This window comes from Xenopus laevis, chromosome 3S (assembly GCF_017654675.1).
Source record: "Xenopus laevis strain J_2021 chromosome 3S, Xenopus_laevis_v10.1, whole genome shotgun sequence".
Lineage (NCBI taxonomy): Eukaryota > Metazoa > Chordata > Amphibia > Anura > Pipidae > Xenopus > Xenopus laevis.
In genome coordinates, this window is record NC_054376.1 from 36,444,466 (window position 1) to 36,467,405 (window position 22,940).

The 22,940-nt window shown below is 40.4% G+C and overlaps 2 protein-coding genes across 3 annotated transcripts in view; one reads left to right on the forward strand and one right to left on the reverse strand.

Annotated features, from left to right (window-relative positions):
- The first annotated feature begins 236 nt into the window (after positions 1–236).
- On the forward strand, positions 237–9,596 carry calml4.S (calmodulin like 4 S homeolog). Its single transcript, XM_018255237.2, has 5 exons — positions 237–1,683; positions 2,427–2,457; positions 3,707–3,847; positions 5,524–5,712; positions 9,100–9,596. The coding sequence occupies exons 1-5, from the start codon at positions 1,681–1,683 to the stop codon at positions 9,195–9,197; spliced, it is 462 nt and encodes a 153-aa protein (XP_018110726.1). The 5' UTR covers positions 237–1,680; the 3' UTR covers positions 9,198–9,596.
- A 4,945-nt stretch (positions 9,597–14,541) lies between these two features.
- pias1.S (protein inhibitor of activated STAT 1 S homeolog) overlaps positions 14,542–22,940 on the reverse strand; it is a 28,316-nt gene continuing 19,917 nt past the window's right edge. For both annotated transcript variants that reach the window (XM_018255238.2, XM_018255240.2), the window contains exons 8-14: positions 21,792–21,865; positions 21,297–21,457; positions 20,681–20,811; positions 18,863–19,046; positions 17,307–17,449; positions 16,646–16,683; positions 14,542–15,868 (exon numbers count right to left, since the gene is read on the reverse strand). In XM_018255238.2, the coding sequence (XP_018110727.1) occupies positions 15,581–15,868; positions 16,646–16,683; positions 17,307–17,449; positions 18,863–19,046; positions 20,681–20,811; positions 21,297–21,457; positions 21,792–21,865 (1,019 nt within the window). In that variant the 3' untranslated portion in view covers positions 14,542–15,580. The remainder of the gene's footprint in view (positions 15,869–16,645; positions 16,684–17,306; positions 17,450–18,862; positions 19,047–20,680; positions 20,812–21,296; positions 21,458–21,791; positions 21,866–22,940) is intronic.

Sequence of the window (22,940 nt, forward strand, 5' to 3'; positions counted from 1 at the left end):
ATATTTAAGCTGGCCAACTACGTCAAAGTCATCCCATATCTGGCCAGTCCTATGCTCAATTTTCATCTGATTCATTAAGAATTCTATGGTTTAATTATACATTTTATAAAAGGGACGAATACGTTTTACCTGCAACTTACTAGCTGCTTTCAAAGTAAAACTCCCAAACTTGGCTGCCCTTTTATTAGACACCAGTGGGATCACCTGACTATAGCTGGGAAGGGTGGGAGCTACAACATGGAGCTGGTCACTGCTCCTGTATAACTATAATATATATATATATATATATATATATATATATATATATAGGCAAATCTATTACAGTAAGTTAAAGCCCATAGTTTTAGGCAGATTATGTTTGTTTTTTTTTTTTAGGAATTTGTGTTCCCTTCATAAAAGGTTTGTGCATAGAATGATAACCGAGACCAGCGTAAGGGCATTAGTGGCACATAGTATTTTCCCAAGCCTTCATCCTGCTGTACAGAGTAGATCAGTAGTGAAGGAGCACATTCAGATATACTGTTTGTTTACGTGTGGAAACAATGTGTGATGTTTAGTATAACATTTCTATGTAAGAAGCAATTAACTTATAAGTGAATTCCCAGTCGCTGCTGTGTCTCCTTCCTTCATTACTCGGCATTTGTGTAATGAAAGACTTCTGGGCTTGTGCTCAATCTATCAGTGCCCCCCATCCCCCGCCAACGGCAGCTCCAGATATTTATAGCATTGAAAAGGAGTAAATCTGTCATGCTTTATGGCTAAGATTCAAGATATCTTTAAAACTGAGCTTTCTGTCACAGCTGCCATGGATCTGAAATCTATTGTTTTATTTCTGTAGCATTTATGGCAGTGGTTCTTTAGCAGTGGGGCTGACCCACCTCGGGGTGCCTCTATCTGGAGGCAGGTACCTGAAATCCTGACTTGAAGGGCAATCAAAGTAAATCTTTGGGACTGAGATAATCAGTGAAAGTAACGTGTGCCATTACTGTTACACCCATTATTGACTTATCGTTTATCAATCAAAGAGATAAAGAGTTGTTTTAAAACATGCAATTTTTTAAAATTCTTTCAAAAGAATTTACATTTTAACGGGACTTCATTTCAGCTTTTTTCTGCTTTCCTGTGTTGCCTCCCAAACCCTGTATAAGCCAATCAGCTAGAAGGGCCTGTTTTTCCTGATAATGAATTCTATCCCCTTGCATCAGTCCATGTCTAGATATACAAAGGCACTGTAAATTGTACACATTCTTTTTGAAATGTTTTTTTTTATATATAAAAGCTATTTGACTTTTAGCATCTCTGTCTCATAAATGGTGTAGAGCAGCGACTCCATAGCAATGTTAATATAATAACATCCATAAGCAATGCATACATTGTTCATGTTCAGAGGTAAAGAATTAAATGCACTAAAAAAGGATTCAGTTTGACTGCCGTCCCTGGAACAGCAGGGAGGCTCCATTACCTTTACGCCATAAATATTTGATGGGCAGGAAGGTGTAAGATAACAGCAGTTAAAGGACAGTAATAGGAACCTGCTGCTCCTGCACCTGGGATAGGAAGGTAGAATCCAATCCCGAGCTGCCATAGCAGCAGTTTATTTGCTTCTCAGTGTTTTCAAGTTATTGCTGTGTGGACTTTGTCTCGTGCAGAAATCGAGAAACAGCAGCTCACAAGAACAAGATGGTGAGTAACTTACAGCAGCACCCACTTACCCACTTCTAGGGTCTAATAAGGGAGAGACAGGGCTGATGTGCACAGCTGGCGTGTGGATAAGGGACCACATGTACAAATAATCCATTTGGATCAAATATCCATCTGCTGAATACAAGTAACTGGTATTGCAGGGAGTGTTCCTGCCCCATCCCATGGAGTCTGTTCAACGTCAGTTGCCTCTCTGAATATGTGATGATTGATATATTCACTCTCATAGAGGATCTGCAGTTGCTGTGTAGTTTCATTGTGTGTTTAAGGAATTTTTCTGATTTTGTTAAAGGGCGTTATGGCTGAGAGGGAGAGGGGCAGAGTACAGATTATGTAAAGCTCTGTAATATACATATGTGACTGAAGCATCAGTTGTACGTCACACTTCAGGTGGCCAAATGATCAAATGCTGGTTCATTTTAATCAATGCCAATGACCAGTACCCCTCAGCTTTAGGATTTGATTATTTATTCTGCTGATTGTCCCAGTCCATTCTTCCTGCACGTGACTGCCGGAGAACAATGGCATGGAAATAGATAGAACAGATGGGAATCCCACGTTTCCCAGTTGGATATACAATCAATCTGCCACCAGGTTTCATTCCGTGCTGCACATAAACCGTTGTTTGTGTCCAAAGACATTGCCTTGTTTGAATAAGTGCTGAGCACTGGCTGTCCCTTTGGCTGTGCCCACAGGTTTACTGGATTCCCTTTCTCTCTCCACAGGCCAAGTTTCTGTCTCAGGATGAAATTCAAAGTGAGTTAAACATGGGATATTGGGTAGGTGCTAAATGGAAACAATATGAGTCTCCTCAGTAGGTCACAGACAATAGGGAGAGAATTAGTGGGCAATGGCACTTAATTGACGCTCCAATTACTTACATGGTCATCACCCGGACCTGGCAGAGCACTTACATCTGTGTGTAATAATAGGCACTAAGTTTGCCCAGGAGCAGTAACCCCTAGCAACAGGGTCAGACTGGAGCATTGGGGGCTCACAAGGGCTGCAAAATGAAGGTCCCTACTGGCAGTCCCTGGGGGCCCCCTCCCAACCTCCAAACTTGCTCCACACGCATGTGCGAAAGACACAGCGCAACAGCTGATCGGTGGTGCAGGTCTGGCCCAACGGGTTTTTTCCCAGTGTCCCGCCAGCCCAGTCCGACCCAGCCTATCAACCAATAAGATATTTGCTATAAAACAGATGACCAGTAAACCTGCTGATTGGTTGCTAGGGGTTACTGCTCCAGGGCAAACTTAGTGCCTTTTATCATCACTGGATTTGCCAGATCAGCTGTAAGAGGGCTATTATATAAATAGGTGTCGTTATGGGATAGGCAATAGTCTCCCTGAACCTGGGAACTAAGTATCACCCAGCAATGGCAGAAACCTGAAGGAAAAAAAAATTGTCATTTTTTTTATATAAATGAATAAATTATTATTAATATATTATATATTTTATATCAGAAATATATATATTTTAAATAAGGATGACAACCTCCTTTAAATATAAAATATAATATGAATATATTATATATTAATAATATATTAGAAATATATATATTTATTTATTTTTTAAATGACAACCCCCTTTAAGTATAAAAGCTTGTAGGCGTTTATGGGCCATTTTGCTTAGGTGCCATTTCATCTAGGTATTAGGCAGTTTTTCAACCAGTAGAGGAAATTGTAGCCCAGTATATTATGTAGGACTACACAGACTAGCAGACCCTATTTGATATATCAAGCACTGGATACAGGTTACATCAGATAGGGCCACTGTATATTAAAGTGGCATTCATGTTGGCCCAGAAAAAGTGCAGAAAACAAAGACAGCAGGATAAAATATATTGTGCTGTTTTAATATAATTTTATTTAAAGTTTATTTATACAAATTTTCTAGTAATATCTTTATTTAAATCTAAGGACTTTTGGATGTTTATTTTGGCATGTACTTTGTGTCCATCTGAAGCCTCTCACTGTCCCTTCCCCTTTTTTTTTCCTCTGCACAGAGTACAAGGAATGTTTTTCTCTCTATGATAAGAAAGGCAAAGGTAAAATCCCGGCCGGGGACCTTCTGATTGTCATGCGATGCCTGGGAACCTGTCCCACACCTGGGGAGGTCACACGACACCTACAGGTCCACAAAATCGGTATGAACTAAAGGGAGAAATGTAAATACCTGGGTGCAACAATTGTGTTGGGAATTCAGTCTGCTTGCAAACTGTGTTGCAGGGTACAGTTATGATGAATCACAAAGGGAACCCATTTCCATGGGACCTTGTTGTGCCTGGGAACATTAAGGAGAACCTTTTTTGCACCTACAAACTGGAATTTTAATTGTTTCAATCACATGCTCTAAATTTTATTAAAGAGGAACTATTGAACTATTAATAATGAAAATGTAACATACATCCCACTGAAATAAGACATTTTCTAAATATATAATCAATTAAAAAATCTGCAGTTTCTGAAATAATCAAGTTCATCTTCACTATTCCTCTCTCAGCATCTGTTTCTCTTCCTTCTGTCTTCATGCAGCAGTTGGGTGTCAGATAATCATCGACAGTTAGATCCAATATATCTTATAGGGGGGCTCCTTTTGTCTAGAAGATGTATTAGAGCTCACTCTATTAAAATCACCAGACATCACGTCTTTCTACATGCAGGATTTGTGCAAAAGGCAGTTATTTCATTAGATATTGTTTGTACTGGAATCAGTTATTTTAATGAGCTCTAATACATCTACTATGAAAGGAAGTCCCCCAATCTGTGAGTTCTGGGTATATGCCAGAGGGGCTGCTGTAAGATGCCATATGCTCTCACTGGAGGCCCTTTTAAGCAAGTGAGGTTACTGATCAACTACAAGTAGACTTGGACATTGTTAAAGGTAGAATTTATTTTTATGGTTGGGTGGGGGCTGGATAGTTAAAAAAGATAAATATTGAAGCAATGTTTGTGTTAAGAAGGGTTTGAGGTCTATGACCATTGGAAACTGGAAGAGACAATCCAATATGTTGTGTTGCTTGAGGCAGAATAGAGCCTGGGCACCCCTCCCTGTCCCTCAGCTCTGACTGGGGACTGCCCATATGAAAAACCTGCTGTGCTCTGTTCCTTGTATAGATGGTCATACACAGGCCAATTGGGTGCACTGCAGACTGATGTGCCCACATGGACAGGGAGAGTATGCCTTCAGATTCTTAGAAACCTCCATACTGTTATTGATGGTCTGGGCAGAAAAGGTGGTGGGACATAAGGGGCAGAATAGCAAAGATCACCCCTCCTAGAACCAGTTTCAAACTGGTTTCTTTTTCTGTAAATATTCCTTAAAAACATTGGTGGTGGCTGTACCCAAGCAAGGGTAGCCTGTCCCCTCAAAACACTGGGCATTTTCCCCTTAATAAATGGGGCGTATCAATTGGTGAACTTTCACTATTATCCTTTGATAAATACGCCTTTAAAAATCCCATAGAAATGAATGGAGAGAGGCGGTATTTCACTCTGCGGACTGAGGAGATCTCTAACTTCACTCTTTGATAAATCTACCCCATGATCTTAAATGGAAGCTCCCTGCAAGTCTAAGAAAATCCCTAGACTGTCCCTTTAGAACCTCTCCCCCATCTTAAAATATGACTTTACCAGTGATTTTCAGACTTCTCTCTTCTCTGTCACTAATGGGCATTTAGCAAGGAAATTAATCTGTAGCAACAGAAAAGATTGGCGCTTTGTCGGTGCATAGGCTGGAGGGCAGGGGGTGAATGTTATCTACCGATAGTGGATAATGCAAGTTCTAAACAAGATTGCTGTTTTACTTGTAATTTTCTTGCAGGCAAGGATGGGGAAGTGGACTTTTCCACCTTCTTAGCAATCATATACCGGCAGCAGAAGCAGCAGGACCCAGAGAACGAGATCATGGTGGCCATGTTAATGTCGGACAAGCAGAAGAAAGGAGTCATCCCACTGACAGAACTCAGAGCCAAACTCACTCAGATGGGGGAGAAGCTCACACCCAATGAAGGTACCTAACTCTGGCTGCTGAAAAGGAAGCTTTTCAAACATATACAACATTATCTCAGCAACTGCCTTTCAGACACATGCAGGGGGAATATTGGTATCTATAGGCAAGGTTTAACACTTAGACAGTATTCTTGACCCATAGCAAATGCTGTGTTGCTATAAGTACATTTCAATGTACTATATACAAAGTCCATTTCCACAAAGGAGAATTAGTGCTTGGGAAGGAGATATTTTTTAGTAATATCTTCATTTATGGTTTTAGATACAAATAGGGGTTTGGGGTACAGAAGACAAAGGATAGGGGAAGGGAGGGGGAAAAATGGTACATTGGTAAACGGTTATATACATGTATTACCATTAAACTATAGGGCAGAGTCAATTCAAAAAAGCGATTGAGACTCCCTTAGATATTGTCTTTAACTGACTCGATGATAATATGTATGAGACAGCTGGAAATTTTTGTGACTTCTGCACTGAAATCTGTTTTTCAAAAGAGCAAGCTGATATTTTTTTAATATTTAATTTTGAAATCTGACATGGGGCTAGACATATTGTCAGTTTCCTAGATGCCTCCAGTCATGTGACTTGTGTTCTGATAAACTTCAGTCACTCTTTACTGCTGCACTGCAAGTTGGAGTTATATCACCCCTCCCTTTCCCCCCCCCCAGCAGCCATCAGCAGAACAATGGGAAGATAACCAGATAACAGCTCTCTGGTAGATCTAAGAACAGCACACAGTAGTAAAAATCCAGGTCCCACTGCTGCACATTCCATTACATTGAGTAGGAGAAACAACAGCCTGCCAGAAAGCAGTTCCATCCTAGGGGCAGATTTACTCAAGGGCAAAGTGGCTAATGCTAGCGTCAATTCGCTACTGCCCATAGGGACCAATTTATGGGTGCAGGCGTCACTTCGCTAGTAAAAGAGACAGATGCTAGCGGTCATTCGCACTCATCGCCAGGCGAAATTTGCTCTGGCAAATGGACGTTACTCTGCAAATTCACTAAAATTCGGATTTTACTGAACATTACCTCTTCCGCCAGCTCAGGTCAGGAGAAGTGCACTGGAGTGCATATATCTTCCTCAATCTTCTGTTACTTTCATCATATTTTTTTGTGGAAAAAGCTTCAAAACGCAAAAAAAACAAAACGCTGGCGTCTTTTCCTTTGATAGCCTGCAAAGTCCTTAAAATTTTTTTTTGGGTAACCGAGTTCCCCCATACATTTTCTAACATATGGAACATTAACTATACAGTGGGCTCATGTGTAGGGCATTATAATTACTCTATTGTCTTTATTAAGGTTCCTTGGACTTGTGTAATGTAATGTATTTGCTGCAACATATAAGTGAATTCAACTTTAAATTTCCACCCATATACAAATTTACCTGAGCGCAAGACCTCTAGCAAATTTGCGCTAGGCAGAAATGAACGACAGCACATCTTTTCTTTCAATTGGTCGCATTGCCGAAGTAACGCTAGTGAAACATCACCCACGGCGAAACTCCGCATTCCAGTAAATTAGCGCTGTCTGAGGGAATGTTCGCCTGGCGAAGTGTCACAATGGGTCGCTGCCAAATTTTCGCCCTTGAGTAAATCTGCCCCCTAAAGTGCTGTCTCTTTCTGAAAGCACACGACAAGGCAAAATGACCTGAGATGGCTGCCTACACACCAATATTACAACTAAAACAAAAATACACTTGCTGGTTCAGGGTTAACATTTTACATGGTAGAGTGAATTATTTGCAGTGTTAACAGTGTAATTTAGAAATAAAAACTACACCTTTTAACCATAAAATGTAATGCAAAAAGCTCTGTGCAGTGCAACCCACCCATGACCCACTCTGCAATATAGTAACCATGTGACTTACAGTTTTTGCCTTGGATCCACTGGATCACTCCATGCTGCAGTTAGGCCTGGACTAAAGTAACATTCTCAAATCTGTGATCTAGTGATATGAAGCACCTCTGTTCTGCTTCCAGAGTGGGACCCTCCTCAATCTGTGTTGTCCCTCCCTGTGGCCGTGGTTCCTCACACAGCAGATCAAACAGAAGCAGTCATTTTTCTGAATTATGTCTGGCACAATATATTGCTCAGAGTAGAGCGGCTACAGAAGAGAGAAGTAGAGAAACCAACCTGGTTAGGGCGAGAAGGGCTGTAGAGCAATAGAGCCTTTTTACAATGAAAGATATGCATGCATCACACCTATTCACATAACCCTCACAAAAGGAAATATGGGCAGCAACATGCAAATCACTCCTTAAAGAACTTAACCCCTGTAAAGAGAGAAGCTCCCATGCACCCAGCTCCATTGTCCCCCCCCCTTTCCTGCAGAGTCTATTACTTGAAAAGTATCTCTGGATGTAACTCTGACCTATTGATGCAGAGTAGCACAGCAGAGCTCATGGACGCCATCTGTATCTTCGGATCCTATTGGTGATTTATGAAGCTTTCCAGCACATGCACGGTTGCCTCTAATACTGGACTGCCTGCACATGTTGCATGCTTCAGAAGGCTCAGTGTCGGCGGTTCCTTAGTGAAAAGTGTGAAGATACGGCAGATGGCACATGAGAACTCCGCTGCGCTATTCTGCATCAATAGGTCAGTGTTACATCTAGGGACACTATTTTAAGCAACAGACTGTAGGGGAGGAGCTCAGTGCATGTGGGCTTTTCTCTTTATGGGGGTTTAGTTCTCCTTTAAAGGAGAGGGAAACGCATCATGCACTTGGGGGTGCCAAATGTTAGGCACCCCCAAGTGATTGTATTTACTAACCTGAAACCCCGGGCCGGTGCTCCTATCAGCAGAAAACTGCACTGGCCCAGTGAGCAGCACAAATCAATTCTCTTCCGTCTTCCACTTTATTCGCGCAGCTGCACATGCGCCGTAGAACGAAAAGCCAAACTTTAACTAAAAAGTCGGCTATTTTGTTCAACTACACATGCGTTTGTCCCGGGAAATTTGAAGCAAGAAGAAGCCTAAAGAGGATCGCTCCGGGATGATCACTGGTATAACCCCCCATACTTTTTTTTTTCAATGTTCGGCTTTTTGTTCTACTGCGCATGTGCAGCTGCGCAAATAAAGTGGAAGACGGAAGAGGATCGATCGTTGGTGCTCACCGGTATAACCCTGGGCCGGTGCAGTTTTCTGCTGATAGGAGCACCGGGTTTCAGGTAAGTCAATACAATCACTTGGGGGTGCGTAACATTTGGCAACCCCAAGTGCAGGATGACTTACCTTCTCCTTTAATGTCCCTGTGGCCAACTAGGCACCCAGAAGAGCTGGTTTACAAGCACAGATCTGAGCCTTATACCCAAATTTGCAGGGTGAATGAAATATCGCTTTATCTGCTCTCAGTTGAATGCATTAACATGTCTGTCTTTTCTCAGTTGATGATCTCCTAAAAGGTGTTAAAGTCGGACCAGATGGGATGGTGAAATATGAAGAGTTTGTAAGGAATGTCACACTTCCTATGCCTGACTACTGAACTGCAAGAAAGCTACAGACCCATAAAGTATTTGTATTTAGTTTAATAGTCAACTTGCTGTATGGAAGTCAAACTTCAGCTTCCTCAACACTACACCTTTCCCAGCCCTAGATTAACTACTACCACCTTGCAAAGCCTTGATATCATATTTACCACCACTTTCCAGCTGCTGCAAATAAAACTCCTATTGCTATCACTGAGCTGACAAATCCTGTTTGGAATTATTTGCTTTGAGGTTGGCAGACCTGGCTTACCCATACAGTGTAGAAAGCCTGATCTGGCTAAATGAACAATCATTGTGATCCCAATACAAGTCCCTGCAGCCAAATGTAAAATGACATCCCGTATAACAATGTGTTGTACCTACCTTACAATAAAGAAATTGCCAGAAATGCACACCGCTGTCCTGCATTCAATCCAATATTTTATTTTAAAGGGCTAACTTTTCGGCCTCCTCCTTTTTGAAAAAGGCCTCGGAGGAGGCCGAAACGTTAGCCCTTTACAATAAAAACTTTTATTCATTTTTAAGACCTGCGAGTGCGGATCTTGCTTGTACGTTGGAAATTTCGTTTTTGATACTGCACCCAGGCAACTATAACCTGCTGGCTTTGGGATTTGGGATATATATATATAATAAAAGCACAATCTGTACAGGAAAGTACAGCTGAACCACTAAGTAGGGAGTACAATACAGGTATGGGATCTGTTATCCGGAAACGCATTATCCAGAAAGGTCCAAATTACGGAGAGGCTGTCTCCCATAGACTCCATTATAATCAAATAATGCAAATTTTGAAAAAGGATTTATTTTTTGTCTATAATAATAAGATAGTAGCTTGTACTTGATCCAAACTAAGATATAATTGATCCATATAGAGAGCAAAACCAGCCTATTGGGTTTATTTAATGTTTAAATTATTTTCTAGTAGATTTAAGGTATGGAGATCCAAATTACGGAAAGACCCATTTACCAGAACGCCCCAGGTCCCGAGGATTTTGTTTAATAGGTCCCATACCTGTAAATGCCACCAATATAAATTTAATATAAATGTGGAATATACAGTAAAATAAACATTTCCCCTGGGCTAGTACTAGCTATTGGTTGGGTTGATATCCGTAACATTGCATCCAAGGGTTCTGAATCCCTATAGTAGGAAAACTGTGTGGCCAGTTCCATGCACTTTGCATTAAGGGAGCACAGTATATACTATTTTGGGATTTGGGATAATCCTGAACCAAATCAGAACCCCAATTTGCATACGCAAATTAGGGGAAGGAAAGGGTAAAAAAAAAAAAAAAATATGTAACTTCATTGTTTGTGTGACAAAAAGTCACAATTTTAAAGATTCAGATTGGCCAGGAACTTAATTTGGCTGAATCTTTCTTGGGATTTGGGCTAATCCTGAACCAAATCAGAAACCCAATTTGCATACGCAAATTAGGGGAAGGAAAGGGTAAAAAAAAACTGTAACTTCCTTGTTTGTGTGACAAAAAGTCACATGATTTTAAGGATTCAGACTGGCCAGGAACTTGATTTGGCTGAATCTTTCTCAAAAAGGCCAAATTCTGTCTGAATCCCAAACCGAAATACTGGATTTGGTGCATCCATACTTTGCAATCTTCCATGTTAGCAGTGTAAATCCAATTCTAAACTGTAGGTCTGATTCATCAGTAGTTGAGACAAAAAGATTTTGCAGATTGAAAAGAGCAGAAAAGGTTCACTTAAAAAAAAATCTCAAAGAATTTGGGAGCTAAAAAGCTTCGGAGATAAATTCAAACCAGAGCACAGCAGCACCCGTCTAAATAAGTGTAGGACTACACGAACATTTTCAGCGCGATCCGACGCACTGGGACAAATCACATGCGACGGAAATATGGTTATATATGGAGATAGAAATGTGAAGTCGCAGCGTTGATCCGACACGACTGTTGGATGCAGGCGCAGCGTCTGCATCCAACATTTTGATCTCTTACCTCATTTCCGTCACGTGTTTTGTCGCAGCGCATCGGATCACGCCAAAAACGCCCCCTCCCCCTTACAAACGTCCGTGTAGTCCTACCCTACTCTTTCTAGTATTGTAGATTATGTAGTTGCTCTCTCTAAAGTCTATGGGAATGTTGTGCAACTCAAGAGAAACTCTCAGGTTTCTCCACAATAGAGAAATTGAAAGATGGTCCCTCGTATGAAGTCTGTCCATTCAATTTCTGGGAGGATCAGTTGGATACCGGACCATAAGGCTACCACATTCAGTAGTCGGCTACCAGAACATTTATGGGACATGGATTACAGAAAAGGGGGATGAGCCGATCAGGAACTCTAGTGGTGACAATTAATAGGTAAAACTCCCTCTATATATATGTGTGTGTTTCTCTTTAATGTTTTATTCTTGCCTTGTGTTCAATGTAGGGATGCACTAAATCCACTATCTTGGATTCGGCCGAATCCCTGAATCCTTTGTGAAAGATTCTGCTGCATACCGAACTGAATCCTAAATTGCAAATGTTAATCAGAGAGGAGGAAAAAAAAAAAAAGCTGCACAGGAAGTGTGCGGCTTAAAACATTTTTTACTTCCTTGTTTTGTGACAAAAAGTCACGTGATTTTAAGGATTCGGATAGGCACAAGGATTCCGCCGAATCCTGCTGAAAATGGCCGCATACAAAACTGAATCCTGGATTCGTGTGCATCCCTAGTTCCATGTGCCTGTAGGCCGGGGACCGAGCATCACCATCCCAGGGCTGTAAATAGACTGGAGCTGCGAGGACTGTACCACTGCACCGCTCAAGATAAAGTCAGACAACATCAGAATGCTTGTTTTATTACATCTAAAGACTGCTACAGAAACAGATAACATTCAATAGGTAAACAATTGTGTCCAATGCAAGTAATAAATATTTTCACTTGATACTTTATACAAACTGACATTGGCCTACTATACATTGTTTAAAAGCTTTTCAGCTGGTCTGGCATGCCAATACGGAAACATTGTTAAGGCAATGAGTTACAAATTCAGTCCACAGAAACCAGCAATAAGATCTGATTTGTAATATTTACATCAACTCCTGCCCACTCGGCTGCTTATGGGCCTAATGAATAAGCAGCACCTTGTCCCCAACACTGGCAAACTTAGCTTAAAGTAAGAAATGAAGCCGCACACAATCCTTCTAGTGAGCTAGACAGCAACCATCCCACTGCACTCTCTGCTCTCATACCAACAACCCAAGAGGTGTCTGGCATGAGCTTTATGGATAACATGTTCATTCTGACCGGTGAAAGCAGAAAAGTCCTCTTTGTTTAGGCTTATTCATGGAAGGAGCTTTTACTTGTGCTTGTCCAGATAAAAAAAACCCCAACATTCAAACAAGAAACATTCAGTAATTCAGTCCTTACGCACATATCTCCATTGGAATCTCTCCTTGCCTTGATTGGATCAACTGCAGCTTCTAATCCATGAGAAAATTTAAAGGGAACTGGCTCACCATAAAATTTATTTTGGAATTCATTTCCATAGATCAGCATATTTGTCCCGCAACTATGCGGCTTGGAATTGAACGGCTATCTGGTGCTTGGTCTTAACCGGGTAGGCCACCTTTGGGCTCTTACTCACGCGCGGTTTTACCTGCGTTCCGTTTTTCGGTGTTCAGCCGCAGGGGAGCGCAGGAAAAGACGCATTTCATTATTTCAAATGGGGCTGTACTCACACAGGCGCCGAACACAGGAAAAATGCAGCATGTTGCGTCTCAACCTGCGTTCGGCGCCTACACGCGCCTGTGTGAGTACAGCCCCATTTGAAATCATGAAACGCGTCTATTCCTGCGCTCCCCTGCGGCTGAACGCCGAAAAACGGAACGCAGGGGAGCGCAGGTAAAAACACGCGTGAGTAAGAGCTCTTTATATTAACTGCCGTACAACATAGTGAAAATCAGAGACAATCTGCCACTGGCCTTCATTGCTGTGGTTATTAAAACATTTAGGCATCTCTCCAGTTTGAGGTTAATGCAGCTGGTTTCTAGGGTGCACTTTACCCCAGCAACCAAGCAGTGGTTTGAATGAGAGACTGGAATATGCATAAGCAAAGAGCCTGAATAGAAAGATAAGCAGAAAAAAAAAAAAAAAAAAAAAAGAAATTGTAGACTCACAGAGCCTTTTGGCTGCTGGGTTCAGGGATTTCTGACCCCTGTTTGAAAAATGGAGAAAAGCAGAAGAGGAAGGCAAAACCTCAGAAGAATGAGAATAGAAGATTCTATAACATACTAAAATTTAACTTACAGCTGAACTATCCCTTTTACTTCCATAAAATAAAAAGTCTTGCGATATATTGTACTGGAATTTTTATGTGGCATCAGCACCAATGAAATGGTTCATAGGTTTCACTGTTAGTTCATGTCTTCCACTTGCGTGTGTATGAAAATACAAAGATCAGGTATGGACACAAAAAGCAATACACCTTATGTTCTAATTTCACCCAGATAGACGCAAAGGCCTCTATCCACGTGAACATCAGACTTTCATGGGGAAAAATTCCCCAAACTGACTATCCATAAAATAAAACTGCAAACAGCTCAGCCACGGGTCAGACTACGACTGGATGAAAACCTTCTAGTGCATAAACCACCTGAAACTCTACGTCCCCATAACCCTAAACCTTTCATAGAAAAAAATCCCTTTATTCTAAGGAACGTCTGTAGGGGGGAGGGAGGGGGAAGAATATTAAAGAAAACTATACCCCCCAAACAATGTAGGTCTCTATAAAAAGATAATTGTATAAAACAGCTCATGTGTAAAACCCTGTTTCATGTAAATAAGCCATTTTCATAATAATATACTTTTCTAGTAGTATGTGCCATTGGGTAATCATAAATAGAAAATTGCCATTTTAAAAAATAATGGCCGCCCCTGGGATCCTAACACATACAAACCGTACTTGTTAGGTCACATGAGCCAATTAACAGACAGAGTTGTATGTTTTGCTTCCACACTTCTTCCTGTTAGAGTTGTAGTATTTCTGGTCAGTAGGGATGGGAGAATTGAAATGACGCCCATAGACTTGTATGGCGTCGTGCGACAAAAAAAAAAGGGTCAAATTCGCCCATCCCTGCTGGTCAGGTGATCTCTGAGGCAGCACACAGATCATCACGAAATGGTGGCTCAAAGCAAGAGATGTAAAAGGGCAATATTTACTTAAATATAGATATACCAGTTTGGTAAGATTCTTTAATATGTTACTTAATATTTTGTAACATATTATTTTGGGGGTATAGTTTTCCTTTAACTAAAAAAACGGGGAGATGCAACTCGCACACGCACAGCTGAAGTTTTGGGGGGATGCTATAGAGATCCTGAGGCAGATATAATGACACCCTCTGCTTTACAGTAGGTTACCCACCCTTTGACCACACAATGAATACTGCTTAAAGTGTCATTTAATTATACCTATTTGCTCTTCTGTTTGGGGGGGAGGGTAAATAAACATCAGGTTAAAAGCCTTATACAATATTTCAGTAAAAAGAGAACTGTTGGGGGTAGGACTGCTACGATGCGGTCATTTTCATTTTCTTGTTTTTATCAAATGGATATTCAGAGGTGAATACAGAGAGTAATAATACACCAAACTCCTAGCGGTTTACTAAATGCTGCAAGGAGGTGTAGCTGAAACTGAAATCTCTCTTAGATTGGACAGCAGATGAGAAAGATGGAACCAAACAGGAAGGGGACAACCATCTTATTGTCACTCAAGTGCCTGTGCCAGGACTACAATGAATTAAATCCACTTTTAGCTCAGCCCAGGCCAAATAATAGATACAATCTGACATTTATTTAGTGCTGATTGCAGATTGAAGTGCTTTATTCTGAACTGTTCATTTGGCAGCAAAGCATTTTGAAACTCCAAACTCAATCGTTGTTGGGTTAAAAGGGGAAGCCAATGTCAGAGTATCTGTACTGCCCCAGAGCTCACCTGGATTGCCGTAAAGAAGTGCAGATTTGATTGAGACGGTTTTCACGGAATCCTTCAGTATGGATTACTAGAAGTGGTAGAGGCAGCTCAGATCACACCAATATGATGGCTGCTGTGAAGTGCAGTGGGATGAGCAACACCGGGGAGCTTTATTTATTTAAAAAAAAAAAAAAAAGTCAGAAATCTCCAGGCCAAGAGTCAATCTCTGGGGTTAGGTTAAAAAATTAAAATGAAGTGGGGGGAGAGTGAGTAACAGGTCTCAGTTTTATCAGATGATTAAAGTCTTCGGTTTATATACAAAATTAAAACTGAAAATATAGTTCTGTTCTCTGTACATGTATTTAGCTTTTTTTTGTATTTTTAGCATTTCCCTTAAAAAAATTAATAAAATAAAGAAATCAGGTGGTAGGGGGTCCTGCATCTGTCAATCAGTCCAAAGAGATAACATCTGGTATGATGCCATAAAGTGAGGAGCTGTCTGCCGGCCCACGGCTGGGGGCACTGTGGGACTCACGAAGACTGTTGGACGATACCAAGCTGCTGTTACTGCCACTGTTGCTCCCGTTAGTTGCTGGCAAAGAAGAGCTTGCGCTTGCATTTAACTGGTCCAAGAAAAGCTGGGAAGAGGTGTAGGGGAAGAAACGCGAAGAATGAAGCAAATCCGGTTCTTCTGATGCGGCAGCAGCAGCTGCTGCCAACAGTGATGTGTTGTAATGCTGGAGGAAAAGAAGCACGATTAGTAACAATAGTGAAAAGTGAAGAATACTGTAACTGCAGAACACTGTGGATATAGAGCTCACTGACAGATAAACAGATTTACCTGTAAATGTAATACAACCCACTTAAATGGCCTCTCTAACCTCATACTTATCTACATGTTTGTGCTTGATACAAAAGGGGATATTTATCAGAGTGAAGTTAGAGATCACCACAGTCCGCTAGTATGAAAAACCTCCTCTTTCTCCACTCATTTCTACGTTTTTAAATGCGTATTTATAAAATGGTGAACTTTCACCCCTTGATAAATACGCCTTTAAAAAGGCCATAGAAATGAATGAAGAAAGGCAGTGTGGTGACTGTGGTGATCTTTTTTTTTTTTACATTGAAAAAAAACAAACAAAAAACACCAAGACAAATTAAACTTTAAAATCGCAAAGCCTTTATAAAAACTTCCCGAAACTCTGCTTCTCTTCAGAAAAGGCGACAGGGTGACGATCCACCGTGCAGCGCTCGATTTCTCCTCCCTGGCTATCTCCTATAAGGAAGGCAGGGAGGAGAAAGAGCGCCGCACGATGGATCGCCCTGATCTCTTTCTGAAGAGGAGCGCAAGCAGAGTTTCGGTAAGTTATTTCTTAAAAAAGACTTTGCGATTTTAAAGTTTCATTTGTCTTGGTGGTTTTTTTTTTTCAATGTATACTAATGAATTTATTTTTACATTTTTTTTTTGATGTTACTGGTCCTTTAAGACAGCATAAAGACAAAAAGCTTCTCACCTGGTTTTCTCCAGACAGAAAAGGAAAGAAATCCAGACCTGGAAAAGAGAACATTGTAATGATTTAGAAGAGAGGAATGAAAGGAGAGGCAAAACAAGAAGGCCCAAGGTTTTACTTAAGCAAATTCTATAAAGATTCACCAAGGGCATGAAAGGGGTGGTTCACCTTTAAGGCAACTTTTAGTATATTATGGAATGGCCAATGCTAAACTTATTAATTGGTTTTCATTATTTTTTTTATTTTTTTTTTATAGTTTTAGTTATTTGCCTTTTTCTTCTGACTCTTTGCAGCTTTCAAATGGGTGTCGCTGACTCCCTTCTAAAAAACAAATGCTCTGTAAGGCTACAAATGTATTGTTATTGCTACTTTCTATTACTGATCCTTCTATTCAGCTCCTCTCCTATTCATATTCCAGTCTCTTATTCAAATCAATGCATGGTTGCTAGGGTAATTTGGACCCTAGCAACAAGATTGCTGACATTGTAAACTGGAGAGCTGCTGAATAAAAAGCTAAATAACTCATAAACCACAAATAATAAAAAATGAAAACCAATTGCAAATTGTCTCAGAATATCACTCTCTAGGACTCTATGCTATGTCAAAGGTGAACCACCCCCTTTAAATGACCAATGAATGAGTGTAGTGCAGCAAGTGACTATACCTTGTAAGTCATACGGCATGTGTGTCATGTGGAAGGGATGCCGATAGTCCTGAAGTAAAGGCGCATTGATGTATGTGGAGTCAACAGGCGGTAGGCTAGGAGTTCGAGAGATTGGAGAGGCCTGGTGCTGGAGATTCAACATACTGCAAAAGATTGAGAAATAATATATCACAACAGCAAAGGAGTCTGTGAAGCTGGGAAGGAAACATCTAAACCCACAACCTTCCTCCTTTACAACAGCGGATCCTAAAGAGTTTTGGCAGATCTAGCCCGACAGTACATGGATTATACACATGTATGATACAGTGACCTGCAACAAAATTTCCCAGATTACACAAATCAGGCTGTTTGGCACTAGAGTCATCAAGTTTTGGATCATTTTTTTCTGGCCCGAAGGAGGAGGCCCTGCTTGGTGACATTACAGGGGCAGGCATATGATGTCAGGGATGGGGAATAGGTGTATTGGGGGGGGGGGGGGGTGGAAGCTATGGGAGATGAGACAGCAATTAAGAAATGTAGGAGAAGATTACTACAAATTAGTTTCTGGTACTATAGGCATTTAAAGGGGAACTAAACTCCAAAAATTGATGTGGGTTTTCTTCAAAGGGTCATGATTTTTATGATGTATTTTTAAGTTTTAAATTACACTGCAAATAATTCACTCTACAATATAAAATTTAATTCCTGAACCAGCAAGTGTATTTTTATTTTTAGTAGTAACATTGGTGTGTAGGCAGCCATCTCAGGTCATTTTGCCTGGTCATGTGCTTTCAGAAAGAGCCAGCACTTTAGGATGGAACTGAATGTGTCGCAGTGGGACCTGGATGTTACTATTGAGTGCTGCTCTTAGATTTACCAGGCAGCTGTTATCTTGTGCTATCTGGTTATCTTCCCATTGCTCTGTTGTTTGGCTGCTGGGGGGGAAAGGGAGGGGGTGATATCACTCCAACTTGCAGTACAGCAGTAAAGAGTGACTGAAGTTTATCAGAGCACAAGTCACGTGACTGGAGGCAGCTGGGAAACTGACAATATGTCTAGCCCCATGTCAGATTTCAAAATTAAAATATAAAAAAATCTGTTTGTTCTTTTGAGAAACGGGGTTCAGTACAGAATTCTGCTGGAGCAGCAATATCATATGTCCCATGACAGTATCCCTTTTAGCACTATATTGTCATTATACATCACCAACTAATAAGGAGTGACACACACTGGATTTAAAATAAATAAAAACACACAACAGATAAAACTGTGGCTACTTAACCATTTCCAAGGCATGGTTAAAGCTATGAAGGGCATTAAGAATATCAGCTGCGATGACGCCACTCTCTGGCCTGCACAGCTAGCAATATATTGTAATTCTTATTTATATAGCTCAACACACTATGCAAAGCTTCATCGATTTATTTAAACTTTTTTCGTTTCAACTGCACAAGTGCTGGTTTGTGTACCCTGTATCCTTTGCAAGCTAAAAGATTTACATTACAGAGTCAAAACACATTTTAGCAGATGCGAATCTTGCTACGGTAAATAAGAACTTCAGAATGTTATGTTCTTACCTCTTATTGCTGAGAGGAGATGCAGGAGTAATGGATGGGCAACTCCTCTTGGGACAGGGTTCCTCTTCGTCCTCATCAGAAGAGCTGTCTATCGTCAGGTCAATTACTTCCACTTTCCTGTTTTTGTTGGAGGATTGTTGGTTCGAGGACAACTGCTGCTCAACTGAACTGCTGATGCACCCACCTGCAATAATAAATAAATAAATAAATAAACAATATAATAATATATATAATAATAGCAATGTGCTTAAAAAAAGTGCATAAAGCTCAAAATTCTTAGAATAGCTTTTATTTCAATACACAAATGCATTGGGAACACTGCACATTCTATTCCAAATCAAAATGTGAAGTAACATTTGGAAAATCTGTGTTATTCCTTTACAGAAAGTGAAAAAAGGGAATGTTACGCTTTTCCAAATAATTAGCAGCATCTGCATTCTTTACAAACTCAAACATTCACTGTATAAACTGAAAAATGTTTCAAGATTTTGCTTTCCTTTGAATGACTGAACTAATATTTAGTTGTATAATCAGTGTTTCTGAGAACTGCTGCACATTATGTGTTGCATGGAGTCCACCAACTTCTGGCACCTGTTACATTCCACAATTCTTCTGCATTTCTTGCTTTCGCCAGAGAAACAAAATTTTTTCACCCCACCAGTTGTCTACTGGATTAAATTCTGGGGATTGGGCTGGTCACTCCATTACGTTAATCTTGTTGTTCTGAAACTAAGATGTTGCTCATTTACTGGAGTGTTTGGGGTCGTTATCTTGTTGAAATACCCATTTCAAGGGAATTTCCTCTTCAGCATAAGGCACCACGACCTCTTCAAGTATTTTGATGTATTGAAACTCATCCAAAATCCCTGGTATGTGATAAATAGGCCCAACACTATAGTATGAAAAACATCCCCATATCCTGATGATTGTGCCACCATGTTTCACTGTCTTCACAATGTACTGTGGTTTGAATTCAGTGGCTGGGGGTCATCTGACAAACTGTCTGTGGACCCTAGACACAAAAAGAACAATCTTGCTTTCATCAGTCCACAAATTTTGAGCCAGTCAATGTGTTCTTTGGCAAATTGTAACCCCTTAAGCAAACGTTTTTCAACAATAGGACTTTGCAGGGGCTTCTTGCCGATAGCATTGCTTCACATAAGCGTCTAATTGTAACGGTATCACAGGTAACTTAACACCTTCTTTGATCTTCCTGGAGCTGATCATTGACTGAGTCTTTGCCATTTTGGCTATTCTTCTATCCATTTGAATGGTTGTTTTCTTTTTTCTACCACATCTTTCAGGTTTTGGTTGCCATTTTAAAGCATTTGAGATCATTTTAGCTGAGCAGCCTTTCATTTATTGCAATTCTTTGTTTCCCCTCTCCAATCCACTTTTAAATCAGAGCACACTGTGGTTCAGAACAATGCCTGGAACAACCCATTTTACTCAGTTTTTCACAAAATCAGCAACATTCAAATCATGACTATTGGGTCTCTTGGTTTCTATTACTCTACTACACGCACTAGTAAATTATTTGCCATGTAGAAATATAATTTCTACCAAAAACAGTGATTGATAAGGTTATTGATGTCATACTGCTATTATTCTGAACACAACTGTATAAATGGTCACAGCACTGCTATTCAGTGAACATCAGGTCAGAGACAATTATACAGATGTCAGGACATAAATACCACATTCCAGAATAGTTTACATCTTTACACACTATGTATTTTACTTCCGACAGGCTGTAACTCTCAAACTAAAATATTCACAATGAATTATAGGAGCAGTGATTTACTACATAAAACTTACTGTCCACTCCATTATAAGAGGCTGTGACTTCCTGTACTTCCTTCTTTGATCGCATGGGTGACCAGGAGCCATCTTCCTTAAACTGTATTTCATCACAGTCTGTGCAGCACTTCAAGATTTCCATAAAGAGACTAAAAAAAACATGTAAAAACCAATCTCAAAATACAGATACTAAGATGTGTTGTCTCAGAGAATAACAATAACATTGGAGTTTTCAGTGGTGTAATTAGTGGGGATGCAGGGGGTGTGTCCGCCATGGCTGTGTGGGTCTGGGTTCAGATACTGCAGTACGAGGGGGGCGGCAAGCAGGGAAGGGGAAGATATTTGGGAAGGGGCAATTGCATCCTGAAGTGAAGGAATGCATATTTTACACCAGGGAGAATTTCAGGAAAACCTACACTCAATTAGCTACTTATCCCTCAAAAAAAGTAGTCCAACAAGACAGACTATGTAGATAAGGGGGTTGTCAACATCAGGGTAGCTTTTGTAACAGAAGAGCCTTTACCTTTCATATTTTTGATTTTCTTTACAACTTATCTTCTATTAAAATACTAGTAGAAGGGGCCACTAATGCTGCCATAACATGGTTGCTGATGTTTCTCCAGCTTACACTTACCCATCTATGATTAAATGCTCATATGGGGCTTTCTTGTCACAAACAGGACACACCCAGGTGGGCTTCTTCTCATTCATCTGAATGTAAAGTGTGGCATCAAAGCATTGAAGGTGTGAGCATGTTAGAGACCGGCAGGGGATGGTCAATCGCATCTTGCCAAGCTGTAATGGAAGAACAGTGGCATGAGAGAAAGTTAGGTAACCAAGTAAATGGACATGTAGCCAAGAAGAAATTCATTTTCTTTGTATTGTAATTGTATTTGGTATGTAGGTTATGTTGAATAAAGCAGAAAAGGCTATTTTACAGATATATAAAGATATATTTCTATGGACCATGCTTCATTGCAGCACAAAAATAAGTGTCAGAACAGAGAAATGCAGGAAAATAATACGTTGGAATTAATTGGAACACTGCTGATCACAACAGGCCAATAACAAATTATTTATAAGTTAGTGCAAGGGTTTCCCTACAAAGAAATCAAAAAGAGGCTTTTACCGGACACAGGAGGGAGACACGTAAACTGGTTGTGGCAATTTCACTGTCTGGATCAGCTGTGAGCTTCTCCTTAACTAAAGGGAAAGAAAAAAACAAAATGTTAAACAAAAAAGCCAACTAAATTACACTTGCTTTCAGAATTTGGTTTAATAAAAAAAAAAATCCACTAGTGGCCAGGGCCTCTTATACAGGTAAAAAAACATTAGTGGCCAGCCCCCAAAACAAGTTTAAAAAAATAATCATTTGTAGTCTGGGCCTCCCCTACAAGTTAAAAAAAAATTATTGGTGACCAGGCACCCCCTACATATTGGGAAAAAAATCATTGGTTGGCCAGATCCCTCATTCATATTTAAAAAATAAACAAACAAACAAAAAAAAAAAAACTGGTGTCCCCGTCACATAAACAATTATTGGAAAAAAAATAATCATTTGTAGTCTGGGCCTCCCCTACAAGTTAAAAAAAAAAATTTTTGGTGACCAGGCACCCCCTACATATTGGGAAAAAAATCATTGGTTGGCCAGATCCCTCATTCATATTTAAAAAATAAACAAACAAACAAAAAAAAAAACTGGTGTCCCCATCACATAAACAATTATTGGGGTCCCCCTTGATTAAAAGCCACCCCACCCAGTGCAGTCAGGGAAATACAGATTTCAGAAGGGAGGGTGGGAGATTAGGTTCCTTCATATTCTTTCTGTACTGCTGATTGGTCACTGAAGTCTAAGTCCTGGTACAGCTGCACAGGGATTGGATGGGTCAAGTTTGAACTTCCCCCCCAAGCTGTTTTTCCAGGACTTAAACTTCAGTAACCAATGAAAAGAAAAGAAAGCTGCTAGCGTCAAGATGATGCCGGCGTGTGAGGTCCTGCCCTCCCTTCCGAAGTCTGCAGCTCTCTGATAGCAGGGTGGCCCGGCTGAACAAACAAGTGCAGCATGGCTGGGCCCCCTAACCCACAAAAACCCACGGGGCACGGGATAACCGTCTCCCCTGTACCACCCTAAAGATAGGACTATGGTTTAAAGAAGCAGTAAACATGAAAAGTGTAATAGGGTTGAGAAAAAATATTTTTTAGAATTATTTCCTAGTCAGAAGGATGCAGAAAAGTTGAAGACAAAAGGGAAGAACCTAGATTACAATGCCTATTCCAT

Bases quoted from the DNA above. Each gene is read 5' to 3' on its own strand.
- calml4.S (XM_018255237.2), top strand. The intron at 2,458-3,706 runs GTGAGTTAAACA...TCCTCTGCACAG, and splicing joins GTCTCAGGATGAAATTCAAA to AGTACAAGGAATGTTTTTCT. The intron at 3,848-5,523 runs GTATGAACTAAA...ATTTTCTTGCAG, and splicing joins CCTACAGGTCCACAAAATCG to GCAAGGATGGGGAAGTGGAC.